At 36.1% G+C, this 23,747-nt stretch overlaps 1 protein-coding gene across 2 annotated transcripts in view; it reads right to left on the bottom strand.

The window, feature by feature from the left end:
- RIMS1 (regulating synaptic membrane exocytosis 1) overlaps window positions 1-23,747 on the bottom strand; it is a 510,553-nt gene that overhangs the window by 281,056 nt on the left and 205,750 nt on the right. Inside the window, exons 3-4 of one of the 2 annotated variants that reach the window (XM_010371424.2) lie at window positions 23,421-23,634; window positions 20,512-20,523 (exon numbers count right to left, since the gene is read on the bottom strand). In XM_010371424.2, coding sequence (XP_010369726.2) covers window positions 20,512-20,523; window positions 23,421-23,634 — 226 coding nt within the window. The remainder of the gene's footprint in view (window positions 1-20,511; window positions 20,524-23,420; window positions 23,635-23,747) is intronic. The other variant, XM_030929222.1, reaches the window with a different exon arrangement.

The raw sequence follows: 23,747 nt of genomic DNA, 5'->3' as shown, positions 1-23,747 counted from the left end.
AAATTAAAAAGCAAAAATAACACCGGCAAAAGCCTCTAAAAATCACAAAAACATACAGTAACTTATTATGGAATAATACTATTTTAGAATTTTTATTTACTCAAATACTTTCTAATGCACTAACCAAAAGTCTAAGTGGGAAGAAATTCTTACAGAGTATTGATAAACCTAGATAAAGGCAATCTCAAATATAGGTAACGAATTTAATCGCTTTGTAAATTCATCAACTTGACACTGTACATTTGATTGACATAAGAAGGAGAGCAAAAATACTATATACGTTATGTATTTAGGTCACAGAATTCTAAATAGATGCTCTTTCTAAGAAACATGTGAATTAAAGTAATGGATGAAATCAGTTTCTAATAATACTGTGCTTTGTTAAAAATGTGCTATTTTAGGTATGTCTAAGAAAATTCAATGTCTGTAATCAAACTCATATGCCAATCAAAGGTATGAATTTAAGTAATACATTCCAATTAATAATAAATCACTGACCAAGAAGTGTAAGATTAAGAAGCATTCATGAAACAGCAACTGGATTACTTGAAAGATTTGAGTGAATGGTCCAAAACATTAAAATCTACCTGTTTCCACTTATCATATATGCAGTGTTCAGTAGGTAATTTATATTTGGACATGGTTAAACAAAAGAGCTTGTGGGAGCCTCTTTTTATTCTGCTCAACTCAAGTATCTTCTAGAACTTTGTGTGAGGAAGAAGACCAAACATCCCTCTCATACCATAAAATATGAATAGAGAATTCAAAGCCAGAGATTATAAGTTTGATGAGACAGCTCCACAACAATAGCTAAGTACAGTTCTAATGATTTTATTTTAGGAAACAGATATCCTAAAATACAAAATTAAGTTTTATAGTTTCAAACACTGGAGTTTCAAAACAACTTAATTAAAGAAAAAAAGGTACAGAGAAGTGCCATTCATTCACTCATTCACTCAAAGTTCACTGAGTGTTTACTATACTTGCAGCACTATAAACGCTGAGCACAAGCACCATGGAAATTAAGCTTGGCTCATGTCACCCAGGCAAACAGCAAAGTGAAGGAATTAACAAAAAAAAATTTGATATTTCCTTTAAAATATGTAAGCATAAAATTTTTATAACAAGAATTTGTCTTGACATAAATTAATCAAATGATCTTATTTAAAAGTCAGGAGCTCTGACATAAGTGCCCTGGATTTTCAACCACATGCTGTCAACTTTATGATGTACAGAAAATCACTAAACTTCTATGGCCTCATTTTTCCTATACACCTATAAAAAATTTTGCCTGTAATAACTAATATGACTCTAGTGTGAATAAAATTCCATGAAATAATGCATATTAGAAACTACTCTTTATACATTTAAAATAATACACAAATTTAAAAACAAATTATAAAAGTATATTTTTGACTTACATTTACTACATTGTGTCAAATTCTAATTTCCTCATTTTCTCTTATCATCACAATATCTTCACCAATGACAAAGTAGCTACAGTTCAACAATGAGTTTCTATAATTGAAACGTTTTTCTCTTTAAAATAATTTCAAGATGCATTAGAGAATAATTACTCAATGTTCATTTGATGTTTGACATAATTATAGTTCATCAAACAGTTCCATTATTAAAAAATGAATATACTATAGATTACATTGTGTCTTTTAGTGTGTTTTAGGGCAAAGAGTGAAATGATTAAAAAGTGACTTGCATACAGCATTTATTGCATAGGACCAACCACTAATTGAGAATTCTATATTTTTCTCTGATATTTCAATATCATTTGCATTTTTGGTGTGTATTTTCCCATTGCAGTCACTAGGATACAAAGTCATTGAATTTCACTAATGCGTGGTCAGTCCAGTGAGAGTTGAAAATATTAAGAATTGGGGGCGGAGCAAGATGGCCGAATAGGAACAGCTCCAGTCTCCAACTCCCAGCACGAGCGACCCAGAAGACCGGTGATTTCTGCATTTTCAACTGAGGTACTGGGGTCATCTCACTAGGGAGTGCCGGACAATCGGTGCTGGTCAGCTGCTGCAGCCTGACCAGCGAGAGCTGAAGCAGGGCGAGGCATCGCCTCACCTGGGAAGTGCAAGGGGGAAGGGAATCCCTTTTCCTAGCCAGGGGAACTGAGATACACAACACCTGGAAAATCGGGTAACTCCCACCCCAATACCGCGCTTTAAGCAAACAGGCACACCAGAAGAATATATCCCTCACCTGGCTGGGAGGGTCCCACACCCACAGAGCCTCCCTCATTGCTAACACAGCAGTCTGCAGCGATCTAACTGCAAGGCAGCAGCGAGGCTGGGGGAGGGGAGCCCGCCATTGCTGAGGCTTAAGTAGGTAAACAAAGCCGCTGGGAAGCTCGAACTGGGTGGAGCTCACAGCAGCTCAAGGAAACCTGCCTGTCTCTATAGACTCCACCTCTGGGGGCAGGGCTCAGCTAAAAAAACAACAGGGGAAGCAGCAGAGGCCTGAGCAGACACGAACGACTCTGTCTGACAGCTTTGAAGAGAGCAGTGGATCTCCCAACACGGAGGCTGAGATCTGAGAACGGACAGACTGCCTGCTCAAGTGGGTCACTGACCCCTGAGTAGCCTAACTGGGAGACATCCCCCACTAGGGGCAGTCTGACACCCCACACCTCACACGGTGGAGTACACCCCTGAGAGGAAGCTTCCAAAGTAAGAATCAGACAGGTTCACTTGCTGTTCAGCAATATTCTATCTTCTGCAACCGCTGCTGCTGATACTCAGGCAAACAGGGTCTGGAGTGGACCTCAAGCAATCTCCAACAGACCTATAGCTGAGGGTCCTGACTGTCAGAAGGAAAACTATCAAACAGGAAGGACAGCTATACCAAAACCCCATCAGTACGTCACCATCATCAAAGACCAGAGACAGATAAAACCACAAAGATGGGGAAAAAGCAGGGCAGAAAAGCTGGAAATTCAAAAAATAAGAGCGCATCTCCCCTGCAAAGGAGCGCAGCCCATCGCCAGCAACGGATCGAAGCTGGTCAGAGAATGACTTTGACGAGATGAGAGAAGAAGGCTTCAGTCCATCAAACTTCTCAGAGCCAAAGGAGGAAGTACGTACCCAGTGCAAAGAAACTAAAAATCTTGAAAAAAGAGTGGAAGAATTGACAGCTAGACTAATTAATGCAGAGAAGGTCATAAACCAAATGACAGAGATGAAAACCATGACATGAGAAATACGTGACAAATGCACAAGCTTCAGTAACCGACTCGATCAACTGGAAGAAAGAGTATCAGCGATTGAGGATCAAATGAATGAAATGAAGCGAGAAGAGAAACCTAAAGAAAAAAGAAGAAAAAGAAATGAACAAGGCCTGCAAGAAGTATGGGATTATGTAAAAAGACCAAATCTACGTCTGATTGGGGTGCCTGAAAGTGAGGGGGAAAATGGAACCAAGTTGGAAAACACTCTTCAGGATATCATCCAGGAGAACTTCCCCAACCTAGTAGGGCAGGCCAACATTCAAATTCAGGAAATACAGAGAACACCACAAAGATACTCCTCGAGAAGAGCAACTCCAAGACACATAATTGCCAGATTCACCAAAGTTGAAATGAAGGAAAAAATCTTAAGGGTAGCCAGAAAGAAAGGTCGGGTTACCCACAAAGGGAAGCCCATCAGACTAACAGCAGATCTCTCGGCAGAAACTCTACAAGCCAGAAGAGAGTGGGGGCCAATATTCAACGTTCTTAAAGAAAAGAATTTTAAACCCAGAATTTCATATCCAGCCAAACTAAGTTTCATAAGTGAAGGAGAAGTAAAATCCTTTACAGATAAGCAAATGCTTAGAGATTTTGTCACCACCAGGCCTGCCTTACAAGAGACCCTGAAGGAAGCCCTAAACATGGAAAGGAACAACCGGTACCAGCCATTGCAAAAACATGCCAAAATGTAAAGACCATCGAGGCTAGGAAGAAACTGCATCAACTAACGAGCAAAATAACCAGTTAATATCATAATGGCAGGATCAAGTTCACACATAACAATATTAACCTTAAATGTTAATGGACTAAATGCTCCAATTAAAAGACACAGACTGGCAAACTGGATAAAGAGGCAAGACCCATCAGTCTGCTGTATTCAGGAGACCCATCTCACATGCAGAGACATACATAGGCTCAAAATAAAGGGATGGAGGAAGATCTACCAAGCAAATGGAAAACAAAAAAAAGCAGGGGTTGTAATCCTGGTCTCTGATAAAATAGACTTTAAACCATCAAAGATCAAAAGAGACAAAGAAGGCCATTACATAATGTTAAAGGGATCAATTCAACAGGAAGAGCTAACTATTCTAAATATATATGCACCCAATACAGGAGCACCCAGATTCATAAAGCAAGTCCTTAGAGACCTACAAAGAGACTTAGACTCCCATACAATAATAATGGGAGACTTCAACACCCCACTGTCAACATTAGACAGATCAACGAGACAGAAAGTTAACAAGGATATCCAGGAATTGAACTCATCTCTGCACCAAGCAGACCTAATAGACATCTATAGAACTCTCCACCCCAAATCAACAGAATATATATTCCTCTCAGCACCACATCGCACTTATTCCAAAATTGACCACATAATTGGAAGTAAAGCACTCCTCAGCAAATGTAAAAGAACAGAAATTATAACAAACTGTCTCTCACACCACAGTGCAATCAAACTAGAACTCAGGACTAAGAAATTCAATCAAAACCGCTCAACTACATGGAAACTGAATAACCTGCTCCTGAATGACTACTGGGTACATAATGAAATGAAGGCAGAAATAAAGATGTTCTTTGAAACCAATGAGAACAAAGATACAACATACCAGAATCTCTGGGACACATTTAAAGCAGTGTGTAGAGGGAAATTTATAGCACTAAATGCCCACAAGAGAAAGCAGGAAAGATCTAAAATTGACACTCTAACATCACAATTAAAAGAACTAGAGAGGCAAGAGCAAACACATTCAAAAGCTAGCAGAAGGCAAGAAATAACTAAGATCAGAGCAGAACTGAAGGAGATAGAGACACAAAAAACCCTCCAAAAAATCAATGAATCCAGGAGTTCGTTTTTTGAAAAGAACAACAAAATTGACAGATCGCTAGCAAGACTAATAAAGAAGAAAAGAGAGAGGAATCAAATAGATGCAATAAAAAATGATAAAGGGGATATCACCACCGACCCTCACAGAAATACAAACTACCATTAGAGAATACTATAAACACCTATACGCAAATCAACTAGAAAATCTAGAAGAAATGGATAATTTCCTGGACACTTACACTCTCCCAAGACTAAACCAGGAAGAAGTTGAATCCCTGAATAGACCAATAGCAGGCTCTGAAATTGAGGCAACAATTAATAGCCTACCCACCAAAAAAAGTCCAGGACCAGATGGATTCACAGCTGAATTCTACCAGAGCTACAAAGAGGAGCTGGTACTATTCCTTCTGAAACTATTCCAATCAATAGAAAAAGAGGGAATCCTCCCTAACTCATTTTATGAGGCCAACATCATCCTGATACCAAAGCCTGGCAGAGACACAACAAAAAAAGAGAATTTTAGACCAATATCCCTGATGAACATCGATGCAAAAATCCTCCATAAAATACTGGCAAACCGGATTCAGCAGCACATCAAAAAGCTTATCCACCATGATCAAGTGGGCTTCATCCCTGGGATGCAAGGCTGGTTCAACGTTCGCAAATCAATAAACATAATCCAGCATATAAACAGAACCAAAGTCAAGAACCACATGATTATCTCAATAGATGCAGAAAAGGCTTTTGACAAAATTCAACAGCCCTTCATGCTAAAAACGCTCAATAAATTCGGTATTGATGGAACGTACCTCAAAATAATAAGAGCTATTTATGACAAGCCCACAGCTAATATCATACTGAATGGGCAAAAACTGGACAAATTCCCTTTGAAAACTGGTACAAGACAGGGATGCCCTCTCTCACCACTCCTATTCAACATAGTGTTGGAAGTTCTGGCTAGGGCAATCAGGCAAGAGAAAGAAATCAAGGGTATTCAGTTAGGAAAAGAAGAAGTCAAATTGTCCCTGTTTGCAGATGACATGATTGTATATTTAGAAAACCCCATCGTCTCAGCCCAAAATCTCCTTAAGCTGATAAGCAACTTCAGCAAAGTCTCAGGATACAAAATTAATGTGCAAAAATCACAAGCATTCTTATACACCAGTAACAGACAAGCAGAGAGCCAAATCAGGAATGAACTTCCATTCACAATTGCTTCAAAGAGAATAAAATACCTAGGAATCCAACTTACAAGGGATGTAAAGGACCTCTTCAAGGAGAACTACAAACCACTGCTCAGTGAAATCAAAGAGGACACAAACAAATGGAAGAACATACCATGCTCATGGATAGGAAGAATCAATATTGTGAAAATGGCCATACTGCCCAAGGTAATTTATAGATTCAATGCCATCCCCATCAAGCTACCAATGAGTTTCTTCACAGAATTGGAAAAAACTGCTTTAAAGTTCATATGGAACCAAAAAAGAGCCCGCATTGCCAAGACAATCCTAAGTCAAAAGAACAAAGCTGGAGGCGTCACGCTACCTGACTTCAAACTATACTACAAGGCTACAGTAACCAAAACAGCATGGTACTGGTACCAAAACAGAGATATAGACCAATGGAACAGAACAGAGTCCTCAGAAATAATACCACACATCTACAGCCATCTGATCTTTGACAAACGTGAGAGAAACAAGATATGGGGAAAGGATTCCCTATTTAATAAATGGTACTGGGAAAATTGGCTAGCCATAAGTAGAAAGCTGAAACTGGATCCTTTCCTTACTCCGTATACGAAGATTAATTCAAAATGGATTAGAGACTTAAATGTTAGACCTAATACCATAAAAGCCCTAGAAGAAAATCTAGGTAGTACCATTCAGGACATAGGCATGGGCAAGGACTTCATGTCTAAAACACCAAAAGCAACGGCAGCAAAAGGCAAAATTGACAAATGGGATCTAATTAAACTAAAGAGCTTCTGCACAGCAAAAGAAACTACCATCAGAGTGAACAGGCAACCTACAGAATGGGAGAAAATTTTTGCAATCTACTCATCTGACAAAGGGCTAATATCCAGAATCTACAAAGAACCCAAACAAATATACAAGAAGAAAACAAACAACCCCATCAACAAGTAGGCAAAGGATATGAACAGACATTTCTCAAAAGAAGACATTCATACAGCCAACAGACACATGAAAAAATGCTCATCATCACTCGCCATCAGAGAAATGCAAATCAAAACCACAATGAGATACCATCTCACACCAGTTAGAACCGCAATCATTAAAAAATCAGGAAACAACAGGTGCTGGAGAGGATGTGGAGAAATAGGAACACTTTTACACTGTTGGTGGGATTGTAAACTAGTTCAACCATTATGGAAAACAGTATGGCAATTCCTCAAGGATCTAGAACTAGATGTACCATATGACCCAGCCATCCCACTACTGGGTATATACCCAAAGGATTATAAATTATTCTACTACAAAGACACATGCACACGTATGTTTATTGCAGCACTATTCACAATAGCAAAGACTTGGAATCAACCCAAATGTCCATCTGTGACAGACTGGATTAAGAAAATGTGGCACATATACACCATGGAATACTATGCAGCCATAAAAAAGGATGAGTTTGCGTCCTTTGTAGGGACATGGATGCAGCTGGAAACCATCATTCTTAGCAAACTATCACAAGAAGAGAAAACCAAACACCGCATGTTCTCACTCATAGGTGGGAACTGAACAATGAGATCACTTGGACTCGGGAAGGGGAACATCACACACTGGGGCCTATCATGGGGAGTGGGGAGGGGGAGGGATTGCATTGGGGAGTTATACATGATATAAATGATGAATTGATGGGTGCTGACGAGTTGATGGGTGCAGCACACCAACATGGCACAAATATACATATGTAACAAACCTGCACGTTATGTACATGTACCCTAGAACTTAAAGTAAATAAATAAATAAATAAAAGAAAGAAAGAAAATATTAAGAATTAAAGAGGAAAAAACACTTGGGGTTTATAGGAAACAAAATAAAAGTACTAAAGTAATATTTGAATATGTTTACCAAAAAAGTAATTTTTAATTATTTTTTGCTGCTTATTCTAGAATTCAAAAGAAAGTTTAAAAACTAATCATGTAGAATGTCAACATAAAAGCTAGAAGTTATTCAATTGGCAGAGGGCTACTACTCTATTCAAGGCCTTCCATTATTTTTCCGAAAGTTCAAATTTATCAAAATTACTCAACAGAGTTTCAGTTCAAAAGCACAATTTCCTAATCTTTCAAATGCTATGTAAGTATAAAAATAAGAATAAAATCTAGACATATTCCATGACACAAGGATGGATATCATTAATAAAGTAGAAACCTTGAGAAAATTTTCGAAGTTATGGAGACGAGAATCAAGCCTAGTAAAACAATGGTCAATCCACCATCCAAGACAGATGAAGGGAAACCTTTGAAGTAAACAGGTTTTCCCCAGAGATCCCTAAATTAAATGACACATGATCCTAGAGTAAGGACAGACCAAACGGGAGGTGCAGTGGGTAAGGGCAGAAAAAGCCTTTAATAACTATACCACGACTCTGCACACTGCCCTGTGGCTGCAAATTTCATTTATTTCATTACCTTTCCATGGCAAATATAGCATATCAGGTACAGCAGGGCTTTGCCTGTTGGGATTCTCAAGCTAGAGGGATTGTGCCAATTGAGAGGTGATACTTTGCCCCAGTAACATGAAGCTGACTCTACAAACTCAGAAGTCAAACACTTCTCAACATTCATCACATATTTCGAGTGCCTACCTGTGCCAGGCAAGGTTGCTGGCACCGAGAATACTACAAAGTTAAGGTCCCCCTTTTCTACAGAGCTGGTAATGAACAAAGAAATAGATAGATATGTATTTCACAGGGTGAAGTACTATGGAGAAAAATCAAACATGGTAAAAAGAAAGGATGTTCTATGGTTGGGCTGTGGCTATAATTTTTTATGGAGTAATTACAGTGGGCCTCTTTGATAAGGTAATGTTTGAACAGAGACCTGAAGAGAGTTTGGGAGTGAGAAGTGGGAATAATGTTTCAGGAAAAAAAAGAGTTATGCTAGGAGCCTGAGGCAGGGTTTTGTTTAGTAGGCACTAGGACCAGGAAGAACACAGTGAGCGGAAGGTAGCAGGTAGGTAGGACAGTGACAGGAGATGATGTGTGTATGTGTGGAGTACAGATGATGCAGGGTGTTGGGTATAATTGTAGGTGTCTTTGCTTTCACTTTGAATGAGACGGGAAGCCACTGGAGGGTTCTGAGCATAGATGTACATGGCATGGTCTGGTTTACACATTCAAACAATTATTCTCACTCAGATTTGTCTTTGGGAGTGGGGTGGAGGATGAGGTGTTGAGGAGGAAAGGCCAATTAGGGGTTCAATGCAATAAACTAGACTAGAAGTTGTCTTGCACCAGTTTGACGAAAGTGGAGGTGGTAAGAGGAGGTTGCATTGTGGATATATTTTGAAGACAGAGCCAAATTCCTGATGAATTGGATGCAGAGGGAAGAAAGGCCAGGAGGATTCCAAAGTTTTTAGTTTTGTTAACTTTAATGATGTATAAGTCATTTACTGCAGTGAAGAAGGCCGAAATAAGCAGGTTTGGAGAGCTAAAGCAGGGATTGGGTTTTACATGTTAAATTTGAGATGCTTATTAAACATCTGCTAATATATTTGGCTACCAGGCTGAAGCCTCTTTGGTGGTCTCACTATTTACTAGGACAATTAGAACTCTGTTATAGATACTTGGAAGTTCAGAGGCACCTCCAGAGACTGGAGACAAGTATGATCCATGGGACAGTTGGAGGGAAAGAAATCTGAATCCCCTGAACAGTACTGAGGACGCTACCAAAGGAATGCAGACTAGGAATGCTAGAGTGGGAGTGGCCCAGAAAGACACCTATCCCAGAAACCCTGCCCTGAACTCCCTGCTGCCTGGCATCCTACTTGTTGCATCATTCATAGACTTTTCAAGAAATGGACAGATGGGACTCATAGAAAAGTAAAACTCTCCTCCTTATCTAAAACTAAAATTTAGAAGAAGATCAATATAAAATTCCAAAAACGAACCAATGGATGAAAACTTGAAAAACTGGAACTTTACTGAGGAATCAGAGCAAATGTTTCTCTGAGAAACAGCCATATTATACAGTATTATAAGAATTTGGGAAAATTACATTAAAAAGAAAACTGCAATTCATATTTGTAAGGGGTTATGAGAAAACATTTTTTCCATGAAAACAGGACAACGTGATATCACAAAATTTTGTTTCCAGATCATTCAAATTTACCTGGAAGAATAATCATGTAAGCGTAGCTTTGAGAGTTTGAAAAATATTACTAATGGAAGGTGGTGAAGGTGATGAGAAAAAGTATGAGAAGGTAGGTACAGAAAATTCAACATACATTGGGTAATAGAAAGGAGAGGTCAAAGTAGATAGGTGAGAAACAATGATCAAGGCTAAAGAAAGGCATGCCTACAGATCAAAAGAACACACAAAGAACCAAGCAACTTTAATAAGACACTGCCTAATATCCATGTCTTTAAACATTTTTTTCTTTTATCTTGAATACAAAGAAACATTAAAGACATCCAAAACAGACTCATCAAAATTACTTTGCTTTTTAAAGAATAGTTTTGAGGTGGAAACATAAGAAGTGCTAATATACAATTTCTTTATTTTAGACACTCCCTATTACCTTTTATACACCATATCCACGAATTAATCTTAAGATCACAACTTTTACTCTTCACTAAAAACTGAAACTTTAGTTTTAAAATTTCAGAGATAGAGGAAAAATCGGATCAAATATAGATAGGGAAAAATGAGATACATTTACTTGTAGTTAACCCACAGTGAGGACAGGAGGATAGTCTTTTGTTGCTTCAATCTCTATGAAAAGAGAGAACTTTAAATAAAAAATAAGGGAACATATGATCCTGGTACATAATAGAAATGAAATACTAAGTTAGGTGACAGTATTGTTTTGTTTCTTAAAATAGTTCAGCGGTGATGATGTGGTCAAGGAATAACAATTAAAAACAATGGAACTGGGCAAGGCCCAGTGGCTCACAACTGTAATCCTAGCGCTTTGGGAGGCAGAGGCAGGAGGATCACTTGAGCCCACAAATTCCAAACCAGCCTGGGCAACATGGTAAAACCCCAGTCTCCACACACACAAGCACAAAATTAGCCAAGTGTGGTGGTGGGCACATGTAGTCCCAGCTGCAGGAAGCCAAGATGGTCTCAGCTACGTCAGTCTCAGCTACAGGAGATTCACTTCAGTCCCAGTTAGAGAAGGTTGAGGTAGGATGACAGCCTGAGCCCAGGGAAGTCAAGGCTGCAGTGAGCCCTGCAACAGAGTGAGACCCTGTCTGAAAAAAACAAAACAAAACCAAAAACAAACAAACAAACAAACAAAAACAGAATGGAACTGGGCTGATACAAGCGAATGCTAAGGCTGTTGTGGAATCTCTGATATAAACACCACAGGAATTAGGCCTTGTGATCAATCTAGTGTTTCAGAAAGACATGCCTAATAAACGTTAGTTTCTAAGAATGATTTACTGCAGTTACACTATTAACATTTAATACACATATAATATGTCAGAATTGAAATGAACCTCTTTCTTCTCTCATTTAATTATGGCCAGCCAGTTTTCCCAGCACCATTTATTAAATAGGGAACCCTTTCCCCATTTCTTGTTTTTGTCAGTTTTGTCAAAGATCAGATGGCTGTAGATGTGTGGTATTATTTCTGAGGGTTCTTTTCTGTTCCATTGGTATATATCTCTGTTTTGGTACCAGTACCATGCTGTTTTGGTTACTGTAGCCTTGTAATATAGTTTGAAGTCAGGTAGCATATGCCTCCAGCTTTGTTCTTTTGGCTTAGGATTGTCTTGGCAATGCAGGCTCTTTTTTGGTTCCGTAAGTTGCTTATCAGCTTAAGGAGATTTTGGGCTGAGATGACGGGGTTTTCTAAATATACAATCATGTCATCTGCAAACAGGGACAATTTGACTTCCTCTTTTCCTAACTGAATACCTTTATTTCTTTTCCCTGCCTGATTGCCCTGGCCAGAACTTCCAACACTATGTCCGACTAACAGCGGATCACTCAGGAGAAACTCTATAAGCCAGAAGAGAGTGGGGGCCGATATTCAACATTCTTAAAGAAAAGAATTTTCAACCCAGAATTTCATATCCAGCCAACCTAAGTTTCATAAGTGAAGGATAAATAGAATCCTTTACAGACAAGCAAATGCTGAGAGATTTTGTCACCACCAGGCCTGCCCTACAAGAGCTCCTGAAGGAAGCACTAAACATGGAAAGGAACAACAGGTACCAGCCACTGCAAAAGCATGACAAAATGTAAAGACCATTGATGCTAGGAAGAAACTGCATCAACTAATGAGAAAAATAACCAGCTAACATCATAATGACAGGATCAAATTCACACATAAAAATATTACCCTTAAATGTAAATGGACGAAATGCTCCAATTAAAAGACACAGACTGGCAAATTGGATAAAGAGTCAAGACCCATCAGTGTGCTTTATTCAGGAGATCCATCTCACGTGCAGAGACACACATAGGCTCAAAATAAAGGGATGGAGGAAGATCTACCAAGCAAATGGAAAACAAAAAAAGGCAGGGGTTGCAATCCTAGTCTCTGATAAAACAGACTATAAACCAACAAAGATCAAAAGAGACAAAGAAGGCCATTACATAACGGTAAATGGATCAACTCAACAAGAAGAGTTAACTATCCTAAATATATATGCACCCAATACAGGAGCACCCAGGCTCATAAAGCAAGTCCTTAGAGACTTAGACTCCCACACAACAATAATGGGAGACTTTAACACCCCACTGTCAACATTAGACAGATCAACAAGACAGAAAGTTAACAAGGATATCCAGGAATTGAACTCAGCTCTGCACCAAGTGGACCTAATAGACATACAGAACTCTCCACCCCAAATCAACAGAATATATATTCTTCTCAGCACCACATCACACTTATTCCAAAATTGACCACATAGTTGGAAGTAAAGCACTCCTCAACAAATGTAAAAGAACAGAAATTATAACAAACTGTCTCTCAGATCACAGTGCAATCAAACTAGAACTCAGGATTAAGAAACTCACTCAAAATTGCTCAACTACATGGAAAATGAACAACCTGCTCCTGAATGACTACTGGGTACATAACAAAATGAAGGCAGAAATAAAGATGTTCTTTGAAACCAATGAGAACGAAGACACAACATACCAGAATCTCTGGGACACATTTAAAGCAGTATGTAGAGGGATATATTTTTTGTGGGGAACAATCATACACTAGTCTGACACATAATTTAACAAAGTCATTGTAAAAAGTAATACAAGTTTTATTTTTATTTATTTATTTATTTTTGAGGTGGAGTCTCACTCTGTTGCCCAGGCTCGTGTGTAGTGGTGCAATCTAGGCTCACTGCAAGCTCCACCTCCCGGGTTCACACCATTCTCCTGCCTCAGCATCCCCAGCAGCTGGGACTACAGGTGCCTGCCATGCCCAGCTAATTTTTGTATTTTCAGTAGAGACGGGGTTTCACCATGTTAGCCAGGATGGTCTCCATCTCCTAACCCTGTGATCCGCCCACCTCGGCCTCCCAAAGTGCTGGGATTACAGGCGTTAGGCACCGTGCCCGGCCGTAATACAAGTTTTAACCATGTCTAAAATTAAAACAAACAAACAAACAAACAATAAAAACAGCAACAAACAAAACAAGAAAAATCCCAACTACTGATCTGAGGCTTGACTTACTGCCCTACCTAGAAACTTCTCTGATACTGTCCGTCAAGTGCATCTTCTCCTTGTGATTGTCATTCCTGTTTTAGCTTGTGTTGAAAAACATAACTGCACATTGGCTCAATGACTGACACTGTTGGTCTTCTGTTTCTATGTAGTTTAAAAGACATGGACATTTTCAAATTCCATAGAAGTAGTTGAAGAGTCACGAGGCGTATTATTTTCTCCATGAAAGATTTAGTTTTCTACTCTTTCCCATATAATTTGCTGTAACAGCACTTTATTGGTCAATGAAAACACTTGATTGATTTTTATAAAAATTAAGTCTTTTATAATAAAGATGTTCATAAATTAAATGCACAAAATTATTTTGCTGCAATTATAAAGTGATTCAAATAGATTACTTTCTGAAAACAAAACATTTGCTGTTGAAGTTTGTGCATGAAAAAACTATTACATATATACATATACATACAAAAACAAAATAAATTGGCCAGTGAATAAATGTATTTGTTAAATGCCTTAGTAAGGCCATAAATAAAACCAAGGATTTTTAAAGATCTACATATCTAATTTCAAGTTATGATTACAATATTTAGAACATATTTTTAAAGTTTTTAAAGTAACTGCAAAACTAATAAATTTAGAACATATTTTCCCAAATTTGAAAAATATCTTCAAAACTGCTTTAATAAATAGAATATGAGGAATAGTCATAGTATAGTAGATTTGTGGCTTAAAAGCCAATCGGCACAAGATGCTTTTGGCACTAAAAGGTTTGGTGGGGTGTTGGCTGAATTACTAGATAGTTGTCATCCCCAACACTAAGGGGAAATTTGAGGGAATTCTATTTATTCTTTAATACAACATTCCATAAAATTATTATGCATCAATATAGCATTATAGTTATACTATAAGTATACATATGTATATAGATACACATTTTAAGCTGCATTTATTAAATAATAAACTTGCAAAAGAAAGTGTTTATCTGTGTTGCGTATTAACCATTTAACCTAATGTAGTCTTAATAAAATTGAATTAAAAGTCCCTGAATGAATGAATAAATGAATGAGTTCGTGTAACCCAAGGAATAGACTTTACTCTTAATTATAATAATTAATATTAGTGGCTACTTGGTTAAACAAAAGTAAGCTTAGTGATGAAATGCAATTGAATTTTCTTGAATACAAATAACTTATATTAAAATGAACAGAAAGAGAGCATCTTAGCATGAATTACCATGTAAAATGCATTTATTGAAAATAATGAGATAGTAATTTTGAAATAAAAATAATTATATATAAGACTACTGATGACAGTAAGCCAACAAATGAATAAATAAATGAATAAAAAAATGAATAAAAAGGCTGATGTGGTGGCTCACACTTGTAATTCCAGTACTTTGGGAGGCCAAAGCAAGAGGATCACTTGAGCCTAGGAGTTTGAGACCAGCATGGGCAACATAGGAAGTCCCTATAACTATAAAACTTTAAAAAAAATTTTTTTTTAAATTAGCCAGGCACACCTGTGGTCCTAGCTGTTCAGAAGGCTGTGGTGAAAAGGTGGTTTGAGCCTGGGACGTTTAGTTTGCCATGAGCTGTGATTGTGCCACGGCACTCTAGTCTGCGTGATAGAGTGAGAACCTTTCTCAAAAACAAATAACTCAATAAATAAATAAGTGCATGGATGAATTAACACAGAACTATGAAGAGTCTATTTCTGTAGCTCTAGACTGGTAATGTAAGGACCTCTGCAGACCCTTCTTCCCAGCAAAACAACTATAACTAATAAAAATTGTTATTATTTTTTTAAAAAAACAGCCATTTAAAGTATCTGAAAATTGTCTGAAGTGTATACAGCAAATGCAGAAACATTTATTCAAGAAACTCTACTAAATTTTTATAAGAACACCAAGAGACTTGAGCCACAACCAGCTTCCTTTCTTCTCTGCTCCATGCTCAGCAAGATGAAAATTGTATTCTCGGTAGGTACAGCCAAGTACATGGGCCCTCTCTCTCTCCCCAGTTCTCAAAGACTACAGTATCAGTCCCAGAGGGAGCAGCTACCAACATTTCTTATCCCCACTTCCAGCTCTATGGTTCAGAAGCTCCATTATAGGTAACTGCAGTGGAGTGGTCAGGGGCTCCCTGCCCATGAAATCTGTTGGATGGCAGGTATGAGGCGTATATTGAAAGTTGGGTGGCAGACGACAGAAAATCTGGTTGTCAATATTTATGTGCCTCTGTTTGAATGCTACTGAAAACTCACTAAAGAAAATATATTATGCACGATGAAAGAATAGCCTTTTAAAGTAGGCACTTAAGTTTCACTGTTAATCTTGGACCTATGGCTGAGAGGTAAAACTGAAACTGCTAGTTCTCTTTGTGAGCTTAAAAAGTAGTCATTTCAACTGGTCATAAAAATCTCTTACTTTTCATACTAGGGATAGTTAGTCCAGACAGACATTATTAAATTCCAAGTTACCTTAAATTTCAGAGTTCCTGTTCAGATTGACTTATACATATTAATAAGTACCTATATAATTCTAATTTAGAGAAATAAAAATCCCCAGAGAAGAAAAAACGGAATTTCTAATACTTTGACTATGTCTTTAAAAATTTCATTCTCAAGAAATTAGTAACCTAGAAGCATTTTTATGTATTAACAAAAGTTCACACAAACCAAATCATTGGAGATATCAAACAAGTTTGATAATTTTGGCTAAAAAAAGTTTTATGATAACCATAATGAGATACTACTTCATTTCCATGCAGTATGATGGCTCCTAATCAAAAAGACAGTAACAAACATTGACAAACGTGGAGAAATCGAAACCCCCATTTACTGCTATGCAGCTGCTTGGGGAAAATTTGGCAGTTTCGCGAAAGGATAAACATAGAGTTTTCATGTGACCCAGTAATTCCACTCCTAGATACATAAACATAAGATTTGACAATGACAATATTTGACAAATATCAAGAATTTTGTCCATAGTCCTTGGCTTTGTGGAAGCTGTTTCTACCATAGCCCTTCCCTTACACTAGAAAAGGCTACTTTTCTATACCCTTGACCAGCTCCCATAGTCCTACTATGAATCTTTATTTAATATTGATTTGAAAAATTATAATTTATTGAAACAGATGTTATAACTATACTAAAAGATGATTCAGGAAGGTACAAAACCAAGACAAACCAGGACTTTGATAATATGCAATAATACACAATATGCAATAATCATATGACGTTTAAAGGATAGTAATGCTGAATGCAAGATATTAAAACAGGCTAGCAAATCTCAAAAACAGGCGAGCAAATTTCAAAAATAGATTTGTAATAAAAAATTCACAGCTTTCTGAATTATCTTCCATAAAAGTTTCTGCAATGTGATGTTTCATTCCTCTCTAGGATAAGCTCAGCAAAACTAGACAACTTGTAAAATCTAATCACCCAAACTGCCAAACGAAAGTTTTCTTGATGTATTCTAAACTTTTCTTATTGATATATTTATCTATATTTATAAATTTTCTATATAGACTTATGTTATTTTTCTGGGAAGAATTTCAAAGAGAACTTTTGTCAGAGAAATCTATCAAAACTTCCAGATGAAAAGAAGAAAATATAAAAGTGGGTCCAGGCAAACTCTTACAATAACTTTTTCAAAAGATTGAAGGTTGTAAATTAGAATCATATGCTTCATCATGCCAAGAGCTAAATATGGATAACTCTGAGAAGGCTTTTCACAATAAGAATAAATATTTAATGCAATCATGCAAATCATTTTTAAAATGGTTATTATTCTTGGTTGCCTTTAATGCTAGCCAGAGAAAAAACAAATCATCACTTTGGTATTTAAAGAGTTGAGTCTTTGAGAGTAATGTTTTTTAAGCTGTTAAGAATCAACCATCCCACAGACATCACCTTATAATACAGCCAGCTTCAAATTCAGTTGGCACTGTACCATTCAAGCCAACATCCTGTCCCATCCAAGGCAATTCCCACCTTTTATAAGTCTTTCTATAAAAGCATATTTATTTACTAACATATCATTTAGTATGATGTCTTAAACATCAATGGATAGTTATCAAAAACTAGTTGAAAAATTGTAACTTTGTCAATTTAGTGCCTTGTTATTACTTTGATATAAAAATTATTTTGTATATGTGATACTTAAAAGGTAGGTATGTTCAGCTTTCATATTTTGAAAGAATAAGAAAATAGGAAGGTTCTATTTTTCAGAGTAATGTTAACATTTATTGTAGAATAATCTTAACTTATAAAACCTGACACTTTCTTTCTGAAAATATAGATTAACTAGAAACATAGCAAGTTCATTTTAGTTGCTATAGTCATCAACCAATCGTCCCTACTACAAAAAATAATGATGAAAATTTATGGGAAATCCCAAAGGAATTAAATTTGCAGGATTCAATTCGTTGGCTTAGCAGCAGAAAGTATTAAATATTATCAAGAGAGCTATCTAAATTCAATCCTCTGCCACCAAATAGTAAAACAAAGATAAAAGTAGTTTAAACAGGCTATGGGAAATTTTACAGTATTGCTATGTATTTAGGCTTCAAGGAGGGCTTTTAATGAAGTAAAAAATATAGTCATAATTTTGCCAATGAGAGTATGTACTTGACAACATCATTTTCTTTTATCAACCATTATATACGCCCATTACAAAGTCATTCTTTATGACAGCAATTTTCTTTACAAGTAAACACAAAATCTTCCAGGTTATTATTAGACATGATTTAGGCTGAGGATGAAGTTTTAAAATAAAATATTGCTGATATGGAAAATATGACAATACTTTTGCTGGACTTAACAAAGGAAATATTTATAAATTAGCTATTCTTAGGACTTCATATCACATACTCCTTTATTTTAATCACAGCTCTTCACCAATTTAACAGATCAAGTAGAATTTATTATTATTATATTGATCAAGATGAAGATTACCTTTAGAAAAGTTTTATTCACCCTTATCTCTCTTCTCTTTCCACCCATACCAACACCACACACATGTAAATTATGATTTCTCTACCAAAAAATAAAAGAGATCAGAGGAATAGGGAAAGAACTGGCAATGAAATATTTCATTTAATAGTCAGTTATTCTCTTTAACATGGCTAAGACAAAATGTGGCTTCAGTTTCCCTTGGCTAGAAAGGCCATTCATTGAACTCCTTCAATAGGCTAAAATGGTTTTAAAGAAATTATGACAGAGTACTTAGAAATAAAGTGATAGATATATGCATTCTAACCAAAGTGAAGAAAATAATTGAAGGTGATTATATTTTACAGGTCTTTCCACTCTATTTTTAGTCTGAGTCTACAAAACCCACCTGTATTCTCATTACACTATAATCATAACAAGCACAAATAACCTACCATTATGGGAAGTGCTGTCAAAGGGGTAGTGAGTTTGGCCAGCCCTACAGGAGAGCAGTTTAAATTTCATCACCAAATCTGCCTAAATGCCAGCATTATTTACTTACACTTTTACTCTTTAAAAGGAACTTAAAATTACCGACGTTTCGACTGTGGACTCATCCAAAGTAATAATATTGATAAAATTGGCATTATAATAATATCCCCTAAAATTATCCCACATACAATCAGTGGTACAGGCAAAAATAAATAGCAAAAATAGATTACCCTATATAATTTTTCAACTCTATTTCTTTTTCATAGAAAAAATTGATGAGCATATACTAGCATAAGTTTAAAAACACAGATTAATGTTCAATTTAATGTCATGCTTGCTAATTATGCACTGCAGTGTATCATATAAGCTATACAATTTTTGAACAAAGGCAGCTCAGTTGATATATTGAACCTGAAATACTCATTGTCTCAGTCTCATATTTGTAGATTAATGAGCTGTAAGGAAGTTGTAATTTACACCAAATGAAGGTGTATAGTATGTATACCAAGGAAAGGCTGACTGAAGATCCTACTTGGAGCCTATCTTCCCAGGCACAAACAGCCTCTGTGGTTTCTACAGCTGATAAGAGTTAAAAGTGACCTTTTACTCTCCTAACAAGTTATTCATAGGCACAGGAGAGAAGAAAAAGGCAAAATGTGGTTCAATATGACAACTCTGCTACTTGTGTTCTATAGAAAAATAATTATACTTTGGCCTCTTTACTTGCATTTGATCCATTTCCTCTACTAAGTGCTTTCCGTTCCTTCCACAATAAAGTTTCAAATCACCTGCCTTTGCATGTTGAAAAAGGTAGAGCCCAGTTAGAATTTATTGTTTCTGAAAGTAGTTGGAATAATCATCAAAACTCAGAGTTAAGCAGATAAATGAGCTTGCAGTGATATAAATTATATTAAAATTTCACTGTCATCATGAACTCAAACTATCCAGACTTCATCTATTAATATCAAACTCTGTAATAGTCTTAAATGTTCATTTTTTTCATGAGAACTGGAAATGAGCTCTTCTTAGTATATAATTTCTTTGTGAAATATAGTTATTCACAACACTAGGTGCAACATTCACTTAATAAAGTTCACAACAATACAAGAACAAATATTAGAAAAGAAAGTACGGATTCTAACCACTTTGTCCTCCTTTGGGAAAGCATCCAAGGAAGCAGAGTAGAGAAAGAAGAAAAAGAAGAGAAAAACAAAATTGAGCCATGTATTAATAAATTGGCTTTAAGAAAACAATTATGTGTTTCTTCAAAGTACTAAAGCACAACAATTTTGAAAAGTAAACGTTTACTCTCCCTAAAAATTAGTCATTGTTCAATCCTTCACTGAAAATGCCCATATTATGGGTCCTGCTATACGTTAGATATGAGTTAGGCAGAATAATTTCCTAAAATTTTAGAACTTGGATTAGTAAATCTAGATTTAAAATATTCTTCATAAAGAAGGTTAATTCACTACCACATGTAGTCTACCTATTATTGAAAAATTTTTATTAAAATGCATAAAATTGTATGAATAATTTTGTCAAATTATTGTTAAAATATTGAGAGTCATAACTTGGGAAAACCTAAGAATGATAAATGTTTATAATAAACAAAAATGGGAAGAGAAATATGCTAACCATTTTGACTATAAACTATTCCACCGGCAATATTTATTTGTGCTACACATTTCAACATTTATGTTATAGAAAAAAACAACTTTATACAATGTTTTTGTCTTGCGTTCCAACTGAAATATCTTAAGATGTGTGCTTTCTTTTATTTTGTTCCTTTAAATATTTTTTCGAAGATTGGTTGGGTTTAGTAAAGATGAACTACACTAGGCCTGAGTGTCCTCTCCAAAGCGTAAGTACCTCCTAGCTCAATTTTCTTTAAACACCCTCTCCTTTTTAAGACCCGATGACTTTAATATATCAATCATTAACCGTATTGCTATTGACTTGTCTCAACTTACAATGGGAAGTTAAGAGCATTTAACAGTTGTGGGTGCTTAGCCAGCACTAGCACTCAGCTGATCTGCACCTCATTGTTCACTGCCAGCATCTTTTCAGACTGAACAGTGTCCTTACCACATGGGTTGTTAAATATTCTGATGTTGCCTCCAAGTTTTACCTGAAAGAATGTATTTCAAAATAGTGTATTAAAGAGTACTATAGAAGGGGAAGTTAACAAATAGATCTTACATACTTTCTATGTGCCAGATACAATCTTACTACCTAAGCTTATTTTAGAAAGCCTGTAAGGTGGCATATGAGGATGGCTTATAACAAATCACTATTATGAGAGGAAAATAAAACTTATGCAGTCATAAGAATGGGACCCTAATGAAAGATTAAATATACATATCATAAAGATCTAGATTTTAATTATTTTTATTAAAATTTCATGACAACCATACAAGGTAAATATTACTATCTAGTTTTCATAGTAAAGAAATTGTTCAGAGAAGTTCATTATCTTCCTAAAGCCACAGAGATAGTAACAGTCTCATCTTAAAGTATAAGATATATCGATCAGCCAGGCACAATGGCTCACACCTGTAATCCCAGCCCTTTGGGAGGCCGAGACAGGCGCATCACCTGAGGTCAGGAGTTCGAAACCAGCCTGGTCAACATGGTGAAACTCCGTGTCTACTAAAAATACAAAAATTATCCAGGTGTGGTGGCAGGCATCTGTAATCCCAGCTACTCGGGAGGCTGAGGTGGGAGAATCACTTGAATCCGGGAGGTGGAGTTTACAGTGAGCCGAGTACCACTGTACTCCAGCCTAGGGTGACAGAGCAAGACTCTGTCTCAAGGGGAAAAAAAAAAAAAAAAATATATATATATATATATATATAGATAGATAGATAGATAGATAGATAGATAGATAGATAGATAGATAGATAGATAGATAGATAGACAGACAGACAGATAGATAGATCATACTCAGTGTCTTAAGTCCACTGGAATAAATTTTAGAATATCTGACTTATAACTCAACTAGACTACTAAAGAATATAATGTTTATTGGGAGGTTTGTTTTAAATTTAACTGTAATGTGCAAATTAGAGAAATATCAAGAGGGCTTAAAGATTTCATGTTATTTTTAAACATGACCTTGTATTATATTATAATCTATTAATGATTAGATAATAGGACAAATTCTTTACAGAAACACTGGGAATTCATTAGCTACATACTTGTAACTGTTCTACATTAAGCTGCAGATCTCTATTAAGGAAAACTCAGATTTCCCTATAAATAATTATACTGTACTATTTTAGAGAATATGATAAAGTATAACATTAAAATATATTCTAAACTAAATATTTATTAGAATTATTCTAGTATTTCGTAAATAATAATATTGGTTCCTACCATATTAGCATCTTAATGCTTCAAAAAGTACATTTATTTAAAGTACTGGTATAAGAGAAGTAGCTCTTTTTTAAGCCAAATAAGGAAACATCATCAGGTGAGAATATATCTTATAGAGAAGAAAACGAGAAGTGCAAATCTCAATAGTCTTTAAATATCTAAATAATTTCCATGAGATAAGCTTGATGCTATATTTCTTTAACATGTCAGTAAATCTGAATTTACTCTCATAGAGGCTAATCATTGCTTAATATATGACATTCAGTTATTTTGCATTTTACGTGCATTCAATCTGAACACTAATGTTACAGAAATCAAAAGTAACTTTTTAAAAAGAATTGGTTATAACTTTCAAGAGTTTTATAATTCATGATAACATTAAATCTACATTAACTTCATTTTTCAAAAACTAAATGCATTCTCACAGGTAATCTGTTGGTTTTGAATTGGAATCATTTATTAAGAAACACAGATAAAGTAAGTTCTTTTTAGGAATTATTTTCATCAGTATTCCACTACCTTATTAAGGACATGAACAAAATGAGGGAGGTTCATTTTAATGTGTATGTTTATGCACATGTCTGCTTTCTAAGATGCATGTGTTCTCATGTTTGGAAGGCACAATAGTTTTTATCCACATTCACAACGCCCCTTATGTTCATGGAATACTCACGTTGTTTGACCGTAGAGACACGCGGCCTCCGCAGCGTGCACAGAACTTAGTGCGACAATAGGAGCAGAGATGACCGCACCCATCAGCAAACTTTGTTTTATGACAGATTCCACAAGTTGGAGCATCGTCTTTGTGCTCGCCCTGGTAACGCCGTGCTTCTTCCCCTATTTTTCTCACTTGTTCCTTATAGCTTTCAAACTGTTGATGCAATCTCCTAGGCAAAAGAGAAAATGGTAGCAAACTAAGTAAATGGTGGAAGACAAAACCAGAACAAACAAAACAAGGAATTTTTCCTAACAAAAAGGAAGCATAGCTATTTGAACTAAA

The sequence above is a fragment of the Rhinopithecus roxellana genome, chromosome 4 (assembly GCF_007565055.1).
Source record: "Rhinopithecus roxellana isolate Shanxi Qingling chromosome 4, ASM756505v1, whole genome shotgun sequence".
Lineage (NCBI taxonomy): Eukaryota > Metazoa > Chordata > Mammalia > Primates > Cercopithecidae > Rhinopithecus > Rhinopithecus roxellana.
This window is presented reverse-complemented; position numbering and strand designations above follow the sequence as displayed.